Source organism: Durio zibethinus, chromosome 2 (genome assembly GCF_047325235.1).
Source record: "Durio zibethinus cultivar Kanyao isolate XHJ-2024 chromosome 2, ASM4732523v1, whole genome shotgun sequence".
Taxonomy (NCBI): Eukaryota; Viridiplantae; Streptophyta; class Magnoliopsida; order Malvales; family Malvaceae; genus Durio; species Durio zibethinus.
Genome location: NC_143163.1, coordinates 38,979,130 through 38,996,581, shown reverse-complemented (window position 1 = coordinate 38,996,581; position 17,452 = coordinate 38,979,130). Strand labels below are relative to the sequence as shown.

Sequence of the window (17,452 nt, the reverse complement as noted above, 5' to 3'; positions counted from 1 at the left end):
TAATTTATTAGAAATTTCTCTGTGCATTCTGCCGAGCAAATTTTTTTATTTGATTTTTTTTTATTTTAAAAATATGTTTTTTACATTCTTATCTTGCTATACACTAACATTACGTATTAGTAAATCATATAAATTATAAATATTTTATTTTCTATTCACGTTAGATCTTACTTTCATATATAGTTTATTGAATGAACTGTCAGGAAAAAGAATATAGTTAACATTCAAGCATTTTATCTCCTTATTAAAGTATAGTTTTACTCTTTTTTGTGCTTAAGAGGTTAAAAGAGTTTTTTGGAGATTATGAGTTGAGAAATGGTAGCCACTAACATCCCAAAACCTTTGTTTAATGTACTTAAAATTTAATTTAATTAATTTATATAATAATTTTTGAAAAAAAATTTAATAAATTTAAATTTTAAATTTTAATATCTATAATTTCTTTTATTCTGATCGCGATGGCATTTGTAAGAAACCATTCTTTAATATATTTAAATATTAAAAGTAAATAAACTTATTATATGAAATATAGAATATTATCTTATAGTAAGTATATATAAAATATAGATAGATGCTGACGCTTTTTTTTCCTTTTTTTGTACTTCAATAATTGAAGAGTTGTTTAATTAAAAGAAGGCCATAGTTGTTAGGCTGGTTGATCCAAGGTCTCTTTTCTCACTCTTATTTAGTATAAATTGAAGAAGAAATAGAGAGGTTCAACCTTGTGATGTTATAATTTTTGTTTTGGGTTTCTAAAAACTGTGTAATTTTTTTTTGTTATGGCTGCAGCTGATTTCTGGTTATCAGATGAAATGCTGGTGGCTTTGATGCCGGTTGTTGTATATTGGGTTTATGCAGGGATGTACACGGCTTTAGGGTCGTGGGGTGACAATTATAGATTGCACTCCAAGAAAGACGAGGATGAGATGAATTTGGTGTCCAAAGTGACCGTCGTCAAAGGTGTCCTTTTGCAACAATTCCTCCAAGTCCTCGCGGTCCTCCTTTTGTTTCTGGTACGAGGCAGTCATCGAAGGGTTTCTTCTCCTTCTTAAACTTTGTTCCTCAATTTGATATTCTTGACTTGTTTCTATGTCTCATTAGTAAGTTTTGGGGTTAAAACAATAAGTTTCTTATTTTCTTTTCACAAAAATAAGCAAGATAAAATAATATTACGAATTGTCATGTTGTTTAATAAAATAATAAAATTTTTAATTTTTAATTTTAGTGATCAAACTTTAATATAAAATATTAAAAAAAAAAAACTTTACCAACGCATACGCCATTTGGACTAATACTCAACTAGCACCATTAAATGTTAATTATAAAGTTTACCTTTCATTCTAACCACTTAAAGATTCCACTCATTATAATAAAAAAAATAGAAATTCTTAATTAAATAAATTTTCGTTTTATAATAATTTATGCAATGGGATTTTTTTAATTATTGGTTTTTGTTTTCATAGTGGATTTAGTTTAGCATTTGGCAACAGTGTAGCATATTCGGATTTCTTGAACATTATCCCTAGAGAATCTTGTGTTGTGGTTGTTGCATCTTGCACCTCTTATCCCTTTATCTTTGCGCCGTCAGTTGCAGAATTGGTGGCCTCTTTCAAGAATTTTAATTTTGCATAAGCAGAAAGATTGATATTTTTAAATAAAATATGAAAATTTCAGTTCTGCAAGAGCCTTATTAATTAGCTTTTGGTCAGAGTTAAATACAGTTGATAAAATGATAACATTTTAATAAATGTATATCTTCACCAGGGCAGAACCTTAGATTTCAAAATCTTTTTTATATTCGTTGATAGAAATTGAACTGTGTTCATTAAAATTAAAATTTCAATATTTTATTAATAGACTAGGCGACTATAATCTTGTTTATTTGAAACTTTGCATTTGGAGCAGGTGACGGGAGGAAACGGTAATGGCGCTTCTGCAGAGCAACCATCTTCCTGGATTGATATAGCTAGACAAGTTATAATAGCAATGCTGGCTATGGACACTTACCACTATTTTTTTCACAGATTCGTATTACACAACAAATTCTTATACAGGTACATCCATTCTCATCATCACCGGCTCGTTGTTCCCTATCCATTTGGTGCTATCTATAGTCATCCGCTAGAAGCGTTTCTTGCTGACACAATATCTGGCTCCTTATCCTTGGTCTTCTCCGGCATGTCTGCTCGAACTTCAATCTTTTTCTTCTCTTTTGCCGCCATAAAAAACGTGGATGACCATTGCGGATTATTGCTTCCTGGAAACCCCTTTCATATATTTTTTAGAAACAATACTGTCTACCATGATCTTCACCATCAGCTACATGGAACCAAATACAACTTCTCGCAACCATTTTTCGTCATGTGGGATAAAATTTTGGGAACCCATATGCCTTATTCACTTGAGAAGAGAGCAGAAGGGGGTTTCGAAGTACGTCTTACTAAAGACTACAAGGAGGATTAGTTAATTTCTACTGCTATTATTTAGCTGATCCATGCCATGCATTGTGTGCACTCTGTGTTTTTACATGCTTCGTATATATAATGAGAATAAATGTTGATCTTATGTAAAAATTTATATTAATGTACGTATTTCAAAGCGTATACATAGAGAAAAATATAAAATTCACTTGGGTGCATGAGATAGAGCTGATTTCTTGTATACATGCTTAATTTGATAAATCACTGTTCTTGTATAAGTATTTTATTATCCATGAAATTGCTTTCTTGGCTAAGCCAAAACAAAAATCATTATATATCTAATAAAGATCTACCAAATTTATATCTTAATGTGTAACCATAAAAAAAAATTATGAATTTTGAGCACAACCATGATGTTATATATGCCCAATAATTAATTATTGTTGTCAGATATAATAATTTAAAATGTATCCAAGTATTTTACATAATAAATGATAATTTGATATGCATAGTTTTATAAAAATATATATAATAACTTCTACAGTACTTCTTATTTATTCAATTATTATCTTGGTCCCTAAAGCACTTAGAACTCATTAATGCAAAATACGGTACATTATTTCATCTTTATAAATATTAACTAAATATGGTTGAAATTTGACATGCGTTCATCTGCTCAAAGAATGGATTCAGGTACCTCCTTCCTCGAGTAAAGACAAAAGATTTGTAAAATTAAGACATGAATTTCTCTTTTTGGCCAAATTATAAATGCCTTACCAAATTAATCGAATAGAAAGAACATATATGCTACAGAAATTAGAAGTAGAACATGTCAATCTCACAAAGATTTAATCCACCTAAGTTATGTCTGATATATTAGCTATAATCTTTTCTTACAATCAATTTCACTGGGGTTCAATGCTAGAACTTTCCATACATCTACATCATTGACAAATAAGGGACCACCTTGAAGATAAACCAATTATCATAAGAGTACAAACGCACTACTGCTTTTGATGAAAATATGGAATATTGAAATGATCAATTTGTGAGGAGGGAAGCCACCAGTGTTCTTGTTCACCTGTACTATATTGGCTTATATGCACCATGTGTCACTCATAGGTGAGCCTATAGTCAATTTTAGATTATGTTTATATTAAAATTGAAGTACAGCTATCTCTTTTTTTCTTCTTATTTGTAGTAATTGAATCAATCTTGGCTGTGCAGGTAAGAGGCAATGATGTTGGAGCTTTCAATCAGTTTTGGCAACAATAGTGGACTTGGCAATAATATACGAGTAAATATTTCCAGTTTCCGGCCACCACAAGTTCTTGAAAGAAATAGTACTTTGATTCATTCTCAGCCTCATACTCACATGTTTGCTTTTGCATTCCGTACGCAATTGGAGCTATCTGCAATTATCAACCACTGAATATTGTTTGGCCGTGGACAGAATAAGGACATCGCCTTTTGCCCCATTTCAACGTGTGCCTTCATCATAGCTAGTCGGTGCCCCACAAGTATAAGGACACCACATATAATTATGTCTCCTCTGCAACGTCCAATATAATTTTTTTGCCACCATCAAAATCAGAAATTAAATGACCAAAAACTGTGGGCAATCGGCTTCCTCCAAACCTCTTCCACATATTCTTTAGCAACAATTCTGCATATATCACCATGTCCACCATATTATTTATGTGGTGGCAAATCACAAGCTTCTCAGGACCAATTCTTTGTCGTGTGGGATAGAATTGTGGGAGCATATATGTTTCATTCACTTGAAAAAAGAGTCCAGAAAAGGGGGTTTAAAGCACTGCTACAAAGGTTATTAATTCGTCTGGGTGCTCTCTTTTCCCTCAACAATGAGCCTCACATTGCTTGCGCATGTGATTTATATATGTCCTATATGTGGGAGAGTGAATTTAGATTTTGAAATATTTGTCATTTTTTTCAAAGCCAAAATAAAATATATTGAAAAAGTAATAAAAAAGTACAAAAACCCAACCCCAAAAAGGTTAGACAACATTTAAATTGACATAATTTAGCACCCAAACATTTGACATAATGGTTGGTACATCATGCCATTCAAAATTCCTGATTTTTCCAACTCAAGAATATTAAGAAATCAATGTTATAGGATAGATTAATTTAGAATTCACTTCTACATGAATCCACACAGACATATGGAGGGATGGAGTTTCATTAACATATATAGCAAAATTGCTATGTAACATCTTTTGGTAGCAAGTGGGTTTCGCTCAATATATATATTTTTTTGAGCCGATTCAAATAAAATTATTTATATTAGATTTAATGAATTTATGAAAAATTATTTTTTTACAACTTCCTAATAAATTCAAACTCAAATAATAAAAAAATTTATTTTTTTTTTATCATTTGAGCCAATTATCTGTTGATAATTTTACACTTTATTTTTTTTATCATTTGAGCCAATTATCTGTTGATAATTTTACACTTTAATTACCATTATTTTAACAAATTATCAGTTGAATTTAACAACATAATCATACATTTTTTGTATATGTAAATTTTCAAGTGAATATTGTGTCACATTTTTTAACATGTTTTTTTTTAACTCCAATTTTCATGATTTTATATTTTTTATATTAAATTTATTGATCATCAAAGTTATGAAATTTTTTTTTAAGTTTGAACATAAATACCTTAGAACTAATTTTTTTTTTTTAATTTTTACATCAAATAGAAGTATGAATAATAATTTTAGGACAGAAAAATATATGTAATATTTTGTTTGAACGAAGAAAATAAATAATTCGAATGTTGATCTTTCGTACATGAAATAGAAGTATGAGTATTGTTTTCGTCCACATGGAAGGGGTGAAATAATGAAAATTCGATATTATTATATGAGGGACAACTTTGGCACAGGGTATCGACATTGATTTTTCGGTTGCTTTCTACATTTGGCCAGAAGCCATTAATGAATTCAGCAATTATTTGCGCACAGTCCGTGCAATTCTTACACATCACACATGGTTCCCGTTCCTTTGGATTTGTTTGCATTTTGCATTGCTTTTCTGAGGTGAATGTCGCTTTTTTATTTTTATTAAAAGAAAGAAAGAAAGATTTGAATTTAATTTTAAAAAGTTTTAACCCGTAACATTAACAATAGACATTATAAATATTAAATATTAAATTTAATAATATTATGTTTTAAAAATAATTTTATAAATGAACTAAATTCAATATTAAGTTTTAACTTTTATATATATAATTTTGAATTACATAGCATGACATAATCATTTTTCATCCTAAAATTTTACCCTTTTGTTCAGGACAATTTTTTATTTGATTTAGACACAGCAACGGACCCCAGAATGTCGTTTGCTCTAACATTTTTCCAATAATTCAATAGGTCGAATGCCCCAAATAAAAATAGTGGTCCACACACAAATTTTAGCGAAACTTCAATATTGGCCAAAATGTTCATTACAATTTACACCCCGCCACTTTTTTAATAGCTTCGTGGACCCTTTAGTAATTGTTATAAGTTATTTATTGAAGAGGGGCAGATTCAAATTTTCCATTGCTTGGGTTTGGAGTTCCAAAATTTTGTGGAGTGTGCTATGGCTTTCGAGATAACAAATGACATGCTTGTGGGCAGTTTAATGCCAGTCGTTGTGTATTGGGTTTATGGAGGATTTTACACGATTTTAGGGTACACTTGTAACAATTATAGGTTGCATCCGAAGGAAGACGAGGATGAGAAGAATTTTGCGTCCAAAGAGACTGTCATCAAAGGCGTCCTTTGGCAACAGTTCCGTCAGTTCATCGTGACGAACCTATTGTATATGGTATGAGTAGCCAAGTTTTTTCTTTACTCGATCAAGGCCAGACGTAATATTACTCAACAGTTGTTGTATATAGAATTACGTTAAAAACAACTAATTAATGCATTAAAAATAAAAATAAAGAAATGATCAAATCACGTACGACAAATATGTTTTGGGTTTATGAATATTTTATCGTAATGACATTTTGTTTAACATTGGGTTATTAAAATGGTTATATGGTGATGATGTTTACGATTATTTGCATAAGCAATTGGTATTCCTGGATAAAATTTGAACTATTCATTTTCGTAATGTTTTAGAACTGATTGCATTATGCCATTACACATAAGCTTCAAGCTTGGTTTTGTTTGCAGTTGCTTTTACCCAATTTACGTGGATTGATTATGATGTAATCTGTATTGTTCGTGCAGATGACAAAAGGAAATGATACCGGAGCTTCTTCAGGGCAGTCAACTTCCCTTATTGTTATAGCTAGACAATTTGCTGTAGCTATGTTCGTTTTCGATACTTACCAATATTTTCTTCACAGATACCTACACCAGAACAAGTTTTTATACAAGCACCTCCATTCCAAGCACCATCGTCTGGTTGTTTCCTACCCCTTTGGTGCTATCTACAGTCATCCAATAGAGGGGTTTCTCTTCGACATCCTAGGCGGTTCGTTAGCTATTTATCTCTCTGGCATGTCTCCTCGAACTTCTGCCTTTTTCTCCTCTTTCGCCAACATGAAATCAGTGGATGACCATTGCGGATTATTGCTCCCCGGCAACCCCTTTCACATCTTCTTTACAAACAACACTGCGTATCATGATCTCCACCATCAACTTTACGGTGGCAAATACAACTTCTCGCAACCGTTCTTCTCCATTTGGGACAAAATTTTGGGAACGTATATGCCTTATTCACTTGAGAAAAGAGAAGAAGGAGGCTTCCATTTGCGGCCTGTTAAAGAGTGCAAGGATTGAGTAGTAATTAATTACTACTCCAACTAGTATTTAGTGCCAAATCACTGTTTGCATATCCTTTTGTTTTTAATCGTTACAAAAAGTAGCATGTACTATATTCATAGTTACATGCTTCATTCGGGAATAAGTAAGAAAAGTTTAATATTGGGGTCTGATTTGTCATAAAACTAGTAAGAATAAATTTTAATATTTTGTGTCAAAATCACTGTGTATTTGACTAAATATGTTTGACCGAACCAATATGCAATTCACTGCCTAATAAAGGTTCAACAAATTTATATCTTTGTGTTTGGCTATGAAGTTAATATTACAAGTTTTCAAACACTAATATCTATTGTTAGAAGATTAAACTTTTAATTTCAATAATGATTGGGTTTAATATTTAATAATCTCAAATATATAAAAATATATATTATTTTATTCTCTTATTATTATATTTGTTAATAATTAACCTATATATATTTATATATTCTGTAGAAAAGTTTCCCTTGATTGTTTTGGTCCCAATTGGAAGTTGTGGTTCGACAATTGGAGTGGGCTTTTATTGGCCTGTGACGACAACTGTCATGGCACCAGGGGGCATTTTGTCCTGGCTTCGGCATGTTATCTTGCTTAAATTTTAGTAGACTCCAATTTTCAAGGACTTTATGTTAACAAATACAAGGAAAACATGGTTGTTTTTTTTATTGTTTTCAAATTTCAATAAAAAATTTCAATTTTTATTTTTTTTATATATAAAGCAGGAAAACATGGTTGGGGCATTTATTGAATGATGGAACAAATCCAGGGAAAACATTATTTTTTTTTTTTATTGTTTTCATATTTGAATAACAACTTTCAATATTTATTTTTTAGATACAAAGCGGGAAAACATTGGGGCATTTATTGAAGGACGGGGACATGACTCCATCTTTTTTTTTTTTTTTTTGAAATTGAGTGGCTATTCTTTAATCTTTAAAGTGATTACAGTCGCTTTCAACAGCAAACGCAATATATTTTGGACATTCCTCCACTCAATATCTAGTTTCATCACTCCCAACTGCTAGTTTTGCCAGTATATGGGCAACTTCGTTTGCTTCCCTCCTGACGTGAAGACACATTAAATCCCCCATATTCCTCAACTTCAGCTTTGCCTCTGCAATTAGATTATCTATGGTGGATAAGTCTTCGCCATCATGCTGAATCTGCTTGATTATACTCAGTGCATCTCCCTCTAGCTCCATCTTGTTGATGCCCATGTCAGTAGCAAAATCTGTAGCTTTAGCAGCTGCCAGCTCTTCGATGTGCATGGGATCGTCAACATGCATCACTGGCATTGACATTGGACCCAAGACACTCCCAGAATTGTCCCTGATGACAACCCCAATTCCACCTTCCCTACTCGTGGTCTTCACCGCGCCGCCAACTGTAAGGCGGTTGCCAGCGGGTGCTTTCCACATCACCTTCTCATGCGCATCTTTCTAGTCTGCGTCTCTTGGGCCCTTTGATTCTCATCCAAGTAGTTTTTAGCAAACAAAGCTATGTTCTGCTGCGATCTGTCTACATGGTTCTTGACTTTATCATTTCTGCTCTTCCATATCGCCCAGCATAAAGTAAGCCACAGCTCAAATTCGTTGCTCTCCAGGCTTCCCATGATTGAGCTGATCGAAGCTGCTGTATTCAGATATGTACCATTCAGCCCTGCATTTTCCATGTTTGCAGTCTTCCACACCTCTGCTACTAATGGACTGTCTTTTGTCGCATGCAATATAGATTCCTCATGTTGGTTGCACCTTGGGCAGTATGCATTATCCATAATCTTCCTTTTCCTCAGATTCCCATAGACTAGCAACAGTTCATGAATGAGCCTCCAACCGAAAATTTTCACTTTACTTGGTGTTCGAGCCTTCCATATTTTACACCAAATTTCCTTGTTGCTCATTCTTTCCTCGTCCTCGATTGCCTCTTGAACATCCTCGTTGGCCCGCTCCTTATTACATAACAGTTGATACCCGCTTTTGGCACTGCAGTAGCCATCCTTTGTGAAATGCCATACCTTCACATCTGGGTAATCATTCCTGCTGATCGGGATTGCTTTGATTGCCCTTGCTGTTTGGGTAGAGAAAAGCGCATCCACTTTCTCTTCATCCCATCTGTGAGCATTCCAGTCTTTTAAGTCCTGAACCACATCATTGGTTTCAACAAATCCCTCACGTGGTATTGGTTTGAAGCCCTTAATATTTGGAACCGACCTATCAGTCCATGAATGACGTACTAGGAAAATATTTTGCTTTGAAGACTTTGTATATACTCCATCTGATTCCATTTTGGAGTACCTCTCTTCCCGAGCATATACTCCTCCATGAATATGATGGTAGTTTTCCCCGTTCAACTTCCATGAATGACGTACTAGGAAAATATTTTGCTTTGAAGACTTTGTATACCAGTGATGCTGTATTGTGCATGAGTCTCTAGCCCTGTTTTGCAATCAGTGCTTTGTTGAACAATTCAAAATCTTGGAAACCCATTCCACCCTCCAGCTTGTTTGTGCACATGTCTTTCCACCGCAGCCAGTTCATGTATACCTCTACTTGTTTCTCCCTGTTATCATTGGCTGGCCTAAATATTTCTCTGGACTGCTTGTCACTCTGATTCCAAATAGCTATTTGACCATCTCCACTCTGTCAACTCTAGTGTTTCGGCTGAAAAACAAACCGGATTTGTCGTAGTTGATTTTCTATCCCGAACCTTCCTCATGGATCTTTAGCAAGTGTTTCACTCTTTCGCATTCCCTCTGATTTGCCTTTATGAATAGCAAACTATCGTCTGCGAAAAAGAAGTGAATGATCTTTGGGCCATTCACATTAGCTTTAACACCTTCTAACCTTCCTTCCTGGTGATCCTTCAGTGGAAGTGCGGATAGTCCTTCTATGCATAGGATAAATAAATAAAGTGAAAGAGGGTCACCTTGTCTAAGGCCCTTTTTTGGAAAATTGGGTCAATAATTATACCATTAAGAATCAACTTGTAAGTAACAAATGATATACAATGCATGATTATGGACGCCTACTTCTCACTTAAACCTAATCTTTCAATCATGGCCTATAAAAAATTCCATTCAACTCGGTCATACGCCTTACTCATATCTAGTTTTACAGCTCCCTATCCCTCATTTCCATTTTTCTTGCGTTTCAAAGTGTGGAGAATCTCGTAGGCTATGAGAACATTATTAGTTATTAGTCTCTCTGGTGCAAATGTACTTTCATTTTCACTAATACATGAAGGAAGCATATGTTTAAGCCTATTAGCAAGAGTCTTAGAAATAATATTACTCCGATTTTCCGAATGAAAAGTATGCATAAAATTTTTATTGAGCCCAATATTTATGTATGCATCCAAGGAGTTCCTTTATAGATTTTAATAATTAAATTGATTAAATTATATATTAACAATTACTCCCTCTATCTCATTTTCTTTATCTATTTTTTTTAGATGTCTCAAAATTATATATTTTTTTGAACATCTAAAACTCTTACTTTTTTATATTTTAAAATTATTTTTTATAATTTGTTTTTTATTTCAAAAAAGTATTAATACAACTATGCGAATTATTTCAAAATTTGCCTAAATCTGTTTAAAAATTTCATCAATTTAGGTTTCAGCTTTCAATTTTTATTTGAATTAGATTTACTGTTCGTTGGTAGGTCAGTTTTCTTTTCATATGTCCAAAAACACAAACAAGCTTTTTGTATTGGCACATTAGATCTGAAAATGATAAGCCATATCATACCATCATTTTTTTTCTTTTGATGAGAATCATGCTGTTATTAATTTATCGTTATGTGATCGGAGAGAAATTTTTAAAAAAATTACCATATTATTCATGGCCGTCATGATCTCTCGAGGTCAACGTCCTTCCTCTTCTTAAATTGAAGGGAAAATTAAGGCAGCTTCATCAATAACATTATTTCATGTGCTTATCCTCTCGGTTTGGTTTCTGAAAAAGTTTGTGAAGGACGACGTAGCTTTGGAGATATAAGATGAATTGATGGGTATTTTCATGCCTATTCTTGTTTACTGGATTTATTCAGGGATATACATGGCACTGGAGTCGACCACGTCATTTGACAATTATAAATTGCATTAGAAAGAAGATGAGGATGACAAGAATCTGGTCTCCAAAACAGCAGTTATCAGAGGCGTTCTTCTTAATCAAACTCTTCAAGCTATTGGGGCCTTCCTTTTGTTTATGGTATGAATAGTGAAGGATTTTTTTTGATATAATAGTTAAATTGTTGATACTTGGTAACCTTAGAGAAAATCAGGTTAGGGAGAATTTATAAGCGTTAAAAATTAAATCTCAGCTGAAAATTCACGTCGATCATTTGAACCATATAATAAGGAAAGAACCTTCTTTATATGAGTAATAATTAAGGTTTTCTTCATTATTGGAATTTAGGACATTCTTTATCGTCTATGTAGCTTTCATTTGATGTATAGTTGTTGATATATAGTTGGTACACTTCTACTGTTGTAGGTTCTTGTTCCCTTCATTTTTTTGTGAACAATTTTTTAACAGACAAGTAGGTTGAATAACTAATTATATATAAATCAGCCGACCATAAAAACAAAATTATAAATTGGATAGAAAATATTTGTTAGGTACTTAACTAGTTGGTGGGCTTGATGGGTATAAAGAGATTAATTATTAAAAGGTAGGGTAGATATTTTAATTAATTATGTGTAATTTCAATCAACCATTTTTTTCTCTCATCTCTATTATTGTTTAAATCGAATGATATGTACTTTTAAATTTGCAGGTAGATGGGTTGATCTTTTGTATCTCAAATTGACACTTAATCCATTGTTATTAGTTCATTGGTTTGCTTAATACTTATTAAATCCTCATGTTTTGACGGACAAAAGATGACTATAAGTATACAAGCCATGTCATATTCTCTTCGAATAGTAATTATTGGAAATCCAGCTGCGTGTTTTTCTTGTCGAATTTTTTTTTATAAAAAGATTGGTTTTGCGTTGTATTTCTACCATGAATTTAGGTAAAAACCAAAAGCGAATGCAAATTATAAGGGGATATCCATGGAAATTTTTCAAAATTAGAAAATAAAATAATCTGGAGGTTATTTTTTGAACATTCTCAAAATTTTTTTATTTTTTAATATATATTGAAAAGAATGTATTTGATAATATTAGGGATGATGCAATTATATCATTTTCTTTCCAAGATATTATTTCAATTTCTTTTACAATATTTTTATACATTAGAAGTGGACACTTCTAAAAAAAATTTATGGATCCACCTCTACGTAAAAATCTGCTTTATTTTATATAAGAATTATGGTTTTTATTACTTGGTGCAGTTGACAGGACGAAATGAGGTTGGTGTTAGGGATCATCATAATTTTGATATCACTCCTTAGGATTACGATAACTTTGATACCACTTGTTAGGATTACGATAGCTTTGATACCACTTGTTAAACCAAAAGGTCTCAATCCAATCATACTAGCAGAAACAAAATCAAACAATTAATCAATCACATAAGAGACAATAATTTAACGTGGTTTAGTCCAACCGATCTACATCCATAAATAAAAAATAAGATCCACTAGTTGTAGAAAATTACAAATATACATCAAATCAATCTCACTAAACAATCAATACTTATAGGCCTTATCAATTTTTCTAGTCCTATTGAGTATTCTCAACCCAAACAAATACATACTCATATACACCTATGCACCATATCTATATGGACCCTCTCAGTCTCATCTAATCTACTCACATGTATCATATCTATGTGGACCATTTTAGTTTCCTCTAGTCCACTCAAACATATACACCAATAAAAATGTTAATATTCTGTAGTCATATGGGGTATCTATCTCATAAAATCTTATAACTTTTTTACATCTTTTTTTCATATCTAACATTATAGAGACTTTACCTATTTATAAGTATACAAATTTATCTATTAAGAATTTTTTTCCTCTTAAAATTCTTCTTTTGCAAGTTTTCTTATTCATCAAGTAATATCTAACCAATTTCACACAAATTTATTGTGGGATTTGAGTCACTATTCCCAATAATTTTCACATTGACTCAAATTCTATTAAATCATCTGTTTTCTAGACATGCTTGGCTTCACCTATAATGAAAGTCTCACAATTATCTTCTCTTGTATGTCTTCACACTTCATGCAAACTAATTTTTAAACACGAACTCAAACTTCTTCAATGAGTCGAGCTTTTCTAGATTTGCCTTTTCCCATGGCTCAAATCTTCAACTCTGATACCAATTATTAGGGATCACCATAACTTTGATACCATTTATTAGGATCACGATAGTTTTGATACTACTTGTTAGGCAAAATGCCCCAATCTAATCACGCACTAGCATAAACGAAATCAAACAATTAATCAATCATATAAGAGATAACAATTTAACGTAGTTTGATCTAACCAACCTAATCCATGGATAAGAAATAATATCCATTAGTTGTAAAAAATTATAAACATATATCAAATCAATCTCACTAAATAATTAATACCCATAGGCTCTCTCAATCTCTTCTAGTCTTATGGAGTATTCTCAATCCAAACAAATACATAACTATATACACCTATGGACCATACTTATATGAGCCCTCTCAGTATTGTCTAATCCACTCACATGCACCATACTTATGTGGACCCTCTTAGTCTTCTTTAGTCTACTCATATATGTCATATCTATATTGACCATCTCAATCTCCTCGAGTCCACTCAAATATACACACCCACAAGGATGTTAATCTCTTGTAGTCCTATGGGGTGCATATCCTATAAAACCTTATAATTCTCTTATTTTTTTCTCATACCTAACCTTATAAACATTTAATATATTTATAAGTATACAAATTTGCCTATTAAAAATCTTTTTCCTCTTAAAATTTTTCTTCTACAAGTTAAACTTGCTTATTATAAGAATCTCTTTTTTTTTAGAATTCTTCTTTTGCAAGTATTTTTGTTCATCATGTAATATCTAACCAATCTCAAACAAATCTGTTATAAAATTTGAATCACTATTCCTAACAGCTGAGACATCACCGAGGGAACCATCTTCCCTTATTGTTATAGCTACACAATTTGTAATAGCGATGCTGGTTTTGGATACTTGGATATATTTCACATATAGATACATGTACCAAAACAAGTTTTTGTATCGACACCTTCATTCTTGGCATCATCGGCTTGTTGTTTCCTATGCATTTTAAGCTCAACACACGCATCCACTAGAGGCGTTTTTGGTCGACACCGTGGGTGGAGCACTAGCCTTTATCCTCTCCGGCATGTCTCCTCGGACTTCCATCTTTTTCTTCTCTTTTGTCACTTTCAAAATAGTAGATGATCACTGCGGGTTGAGGCTTCCTGGAAACCTCTTTCAGATATTCTTTAGGAACAATTGTGCATACCATGATGTCCACCATCAACTTTACGGTGCCAAATACAACTTTGCAGTGTACTTCGTCATATGGGATAAAATTCTAGGAACTTATATGCCTTATTCAATTGAGAAGAAAGCCGAAGGAGGTTTTGAAGTACGACTTGCGCGGATCAAGAATACAAGGATGATTGAGTAACTCGTAAATTATGATGAGCATGGATGGATCAATTGGTTTTTATATATGAATACTTATATACTTCATTCGGGATAAAGCAATTGGAAGAGTCCATGATCTGTATTTTATGGTTGTATGTTGTTTCAAAGGTATTCTGGATTGGTGTGATCGGAGTTCTTTTTTTTTAATCTTTTTGTTTAATATTTAGGGGTATTGTATGTTGCTCCACTGCCTCATGCTTTTTATGTCTTTTTTGGCGATTTTTCGGATTGTTTGGTATTGTAACCTATCATTTTTTTGCTGTTGCTAGTTTATTACTTTATAACGTTTTGGTTATTTCATAAAATTTCTTGACTTAGAAATAAAAATGATGTTTGTTTTGGTTAAAACTTTTTCTTATACTGAGCTTCAAATTTGAGGGACATTGTATTAATTAATTCACAGGTGACGTTGACGTGAAAAAAAAAATGTCTTAGAAAATTTGAGAATAAAGAGACGAAGGAAGAAATTTGTTTGAGGTAAAAAAATATAAAAAATCACTTAAAGGCTGTTATACCGTTAAATTAAGACTATTATGTCATTAAAATATAATAACGTTTCAAAATTTTTTAATAAAAGTAATGAAAATGAATTTATAAAAAATTATATATATACACGATGAAAAAGTATAATTTATCATTAACATATAATTACATTTGGAGGTTGAGGAAACATGTATTACATTTGGAAATCTTGAAGAAACAACTAAGAAGTTGGCAAATCCATCACATGTCAAGGGAGGCAAATTACGTTATAGCCTGGCCAAATTAGGAGTGAATAGATCCCAAAACCTTATAGAATGGTATAATTAGGTGTTTGGTTTTGTCTCCTCAATTGTACTCTCTCTTGACAGGACATGCAATTTATTGTTTGTTATCATTATCATTGTTTTGTATCTCAGTTTTTCATCAATGAAAATTTCTACTTTTCAAAAAAAAAAAAAAACATATAATTAGACGTATTACTAGTGTTAGAGAATAAAGTCAACTATTCATTTGGTAAATAAACATAATTTTTCATATTTATTTTAATTTATGAAAGTTAGCTAGAATAGTTTGTCACCAATATCAAGTACTTGTTTCACCAAAATAATTTCAAAGAAATTTTTTTTTCTAACATGGAATAGAGAGATCCACTGATATTCTAAATTATTAACAATCTTTTATTAATATGAAATGTTGGTATTTAATTTTAAATATTTCGAACAAATAATTATTATAAAACAAAATATATCTAAATTAAAACTTTCAATTAACATATATATTTTAAAATTTTAATTAACGAAGTTGTTGGTATCTTCAAATTAAACCACAACTCTTATCATTAGAATTGAAGATAAAACATAAATAATAATTAATTTTTATTAAAGATTTATAACTATTTTAACATTATTATGATCATTTTTTTATCTTACTTATAAGCATTTATAACAAATTAAAAGTGTCAAATGGGCCTTGTCAAGTCGACACAATCCATATAAATATTAGCTCACGTTGTAAACATTTAATTTGGTCCAGGTCCGGATCAATTGAGCTTGGTCCAAATGAGGTATGATGGCCTAATTTTAGTTTTAATTTTATTTATTTTAGATTTTTTTTAATTTTCGTTTTTTTTTTGTTTCTTGGTTCGAAATTGAGTTTTAATTTTATATATGATTTTTTATTTTTTCCATTTCTTTCTAGAAGATGGGGTGGTAGGATTAGACTGAAATTCATAATCTTGAATCCCAGTCAAAGAGGAGTTGGCATTGATTAAAAATTTTTCTGATCAATACCTATAAATATAGGTTTAAACAAAACCAAAATACACAGAAAAACAGAGGGAGAAATACAAAAAAAAGGGTAAACAGAAAGCAGAAGTGGGTAAAAAATGTTTTGAAGGGCTAGGGGAGTTCTAGGATTGTTAGAAATTTTTTTTGAATTTTTGGCTTTTTTTTTTTGAAAAATTTTCAGATTTCGGTGAATTTTTCGATACTGATTGAATTTTTTGGCTACTTTTTCGGCACCGGTTGAATTTTTTGGCGATATCCCTAGTTTTTGGCATAACATCTCTAGAAAACGTTGAACTTTTCAATGAACTTTCGACGAAAAACCCATATTTCAGCCAAGTTTTCCAGAATCCGGTGAAATTCAATTGGTGTTCTTGGGATGCCAGAGAGAGAGAGAGAAAAGAAAGGAAAAAGAGAGAACGGGGAGAAGGGATTTGAGGAAAAAGAACTGAGCTCAACCTTTTATACCCCGTACGAAATGACATCATTTTGGCCTTTATAATCCCATAAGATCCGTGTGTTTTGCCATTAGACGACCCGACCCGAGTGTGAAACCATTTTTGACCTGCGTGCCAACGAAACCTTTCACCTGCGTCAAGCCAAGCCGCGCTATTCCAGCCTCTTTATGAGTTTACAGTCGAGCCGTCCCGAGCCACTCCAATTGAGTCGTTTTTGGTATTTTTTTAGTATTTTATTTATTTATTTATTTTTATATTTGTTTTTAGTTTTTTTTTTGCATGATTAAATTTAGAAAAATAAATAAATAAAAATAATAAAAATAAAATTTTAGGAATAAATATTATTTATCCAATGATGGAATT

The 17,452-nt window shown here is 31.9% G+C and overlaps 3 protein-coding genes and 1 pseudogene across 3 annotated transcripts; 3 read left to right on the top strand and 1 right to left on the bottom strand.

The window, feature by feature from the left end:
* Positions 1-760: 760 nt before the first annotated feature.
* LOC111317762 (sphinganine C4-monooxygenase 2-like) lies at positions 761-2,547 on the top strand. The gene is made up of 2 exons (XM_022920167.2): positions 761-1,013; positions 1,906-2,547. The coding sequence occupies exons 1-2, from the start codon at positions 780-782 to the stop codon at positions 2,461-2,463; spliced, it is 792 nt and encodes a 263-aa protein (XP_022775902.2). The 5' UTR covers positions 761-779; the 3' UTR covers positions 2,464-2,547.
* Positions 2,548-5,971: 3,424 nt separating this feature from the next.
* On the top strand, positions 5,972-7,502 carry LOC111317620 (sphinganine C4-monooxygenase 2-like). The gene is made up of 2 exons (XM_022920056.2): positions 5,972-6,259; positions 6,670-7,502. Exons 1-2 carry the CDS (start codon positions 6,032-6,034, stop codon positions 7,222-7,224), a joined length of 783 nt encoding a protein of 260 aa, XP_022775791.2. The 5' UTR covers positions 5,972-6,031; the 3' UTR covers positions 7,225-7,502.
* Positions 7,503-8,237: 735 nt separating this feature from the next.
* On the bottom strand, positions 8,238-8,663 carry LOC149520213 (uncharacterized). Its single transcript, XM_089754863.1, has one exon. It carries the CDS (start codon positions 8,661-8,663, stop codon positions 8,238-8,240), a length of 426 nt encoding a protein of 141 aa, XP_089610989.1.
* A 908-nt stretch (positions 8,664-9,571) lies between these two features.
* On the top strand, positions 9,572-14,841 carry LOC111317761 (sphinganine C4-monooxygenase 1-like; annotated as a pseudogene).
* Positions 14,842-17,452: the final 2,611 nt, after the last annotated feature.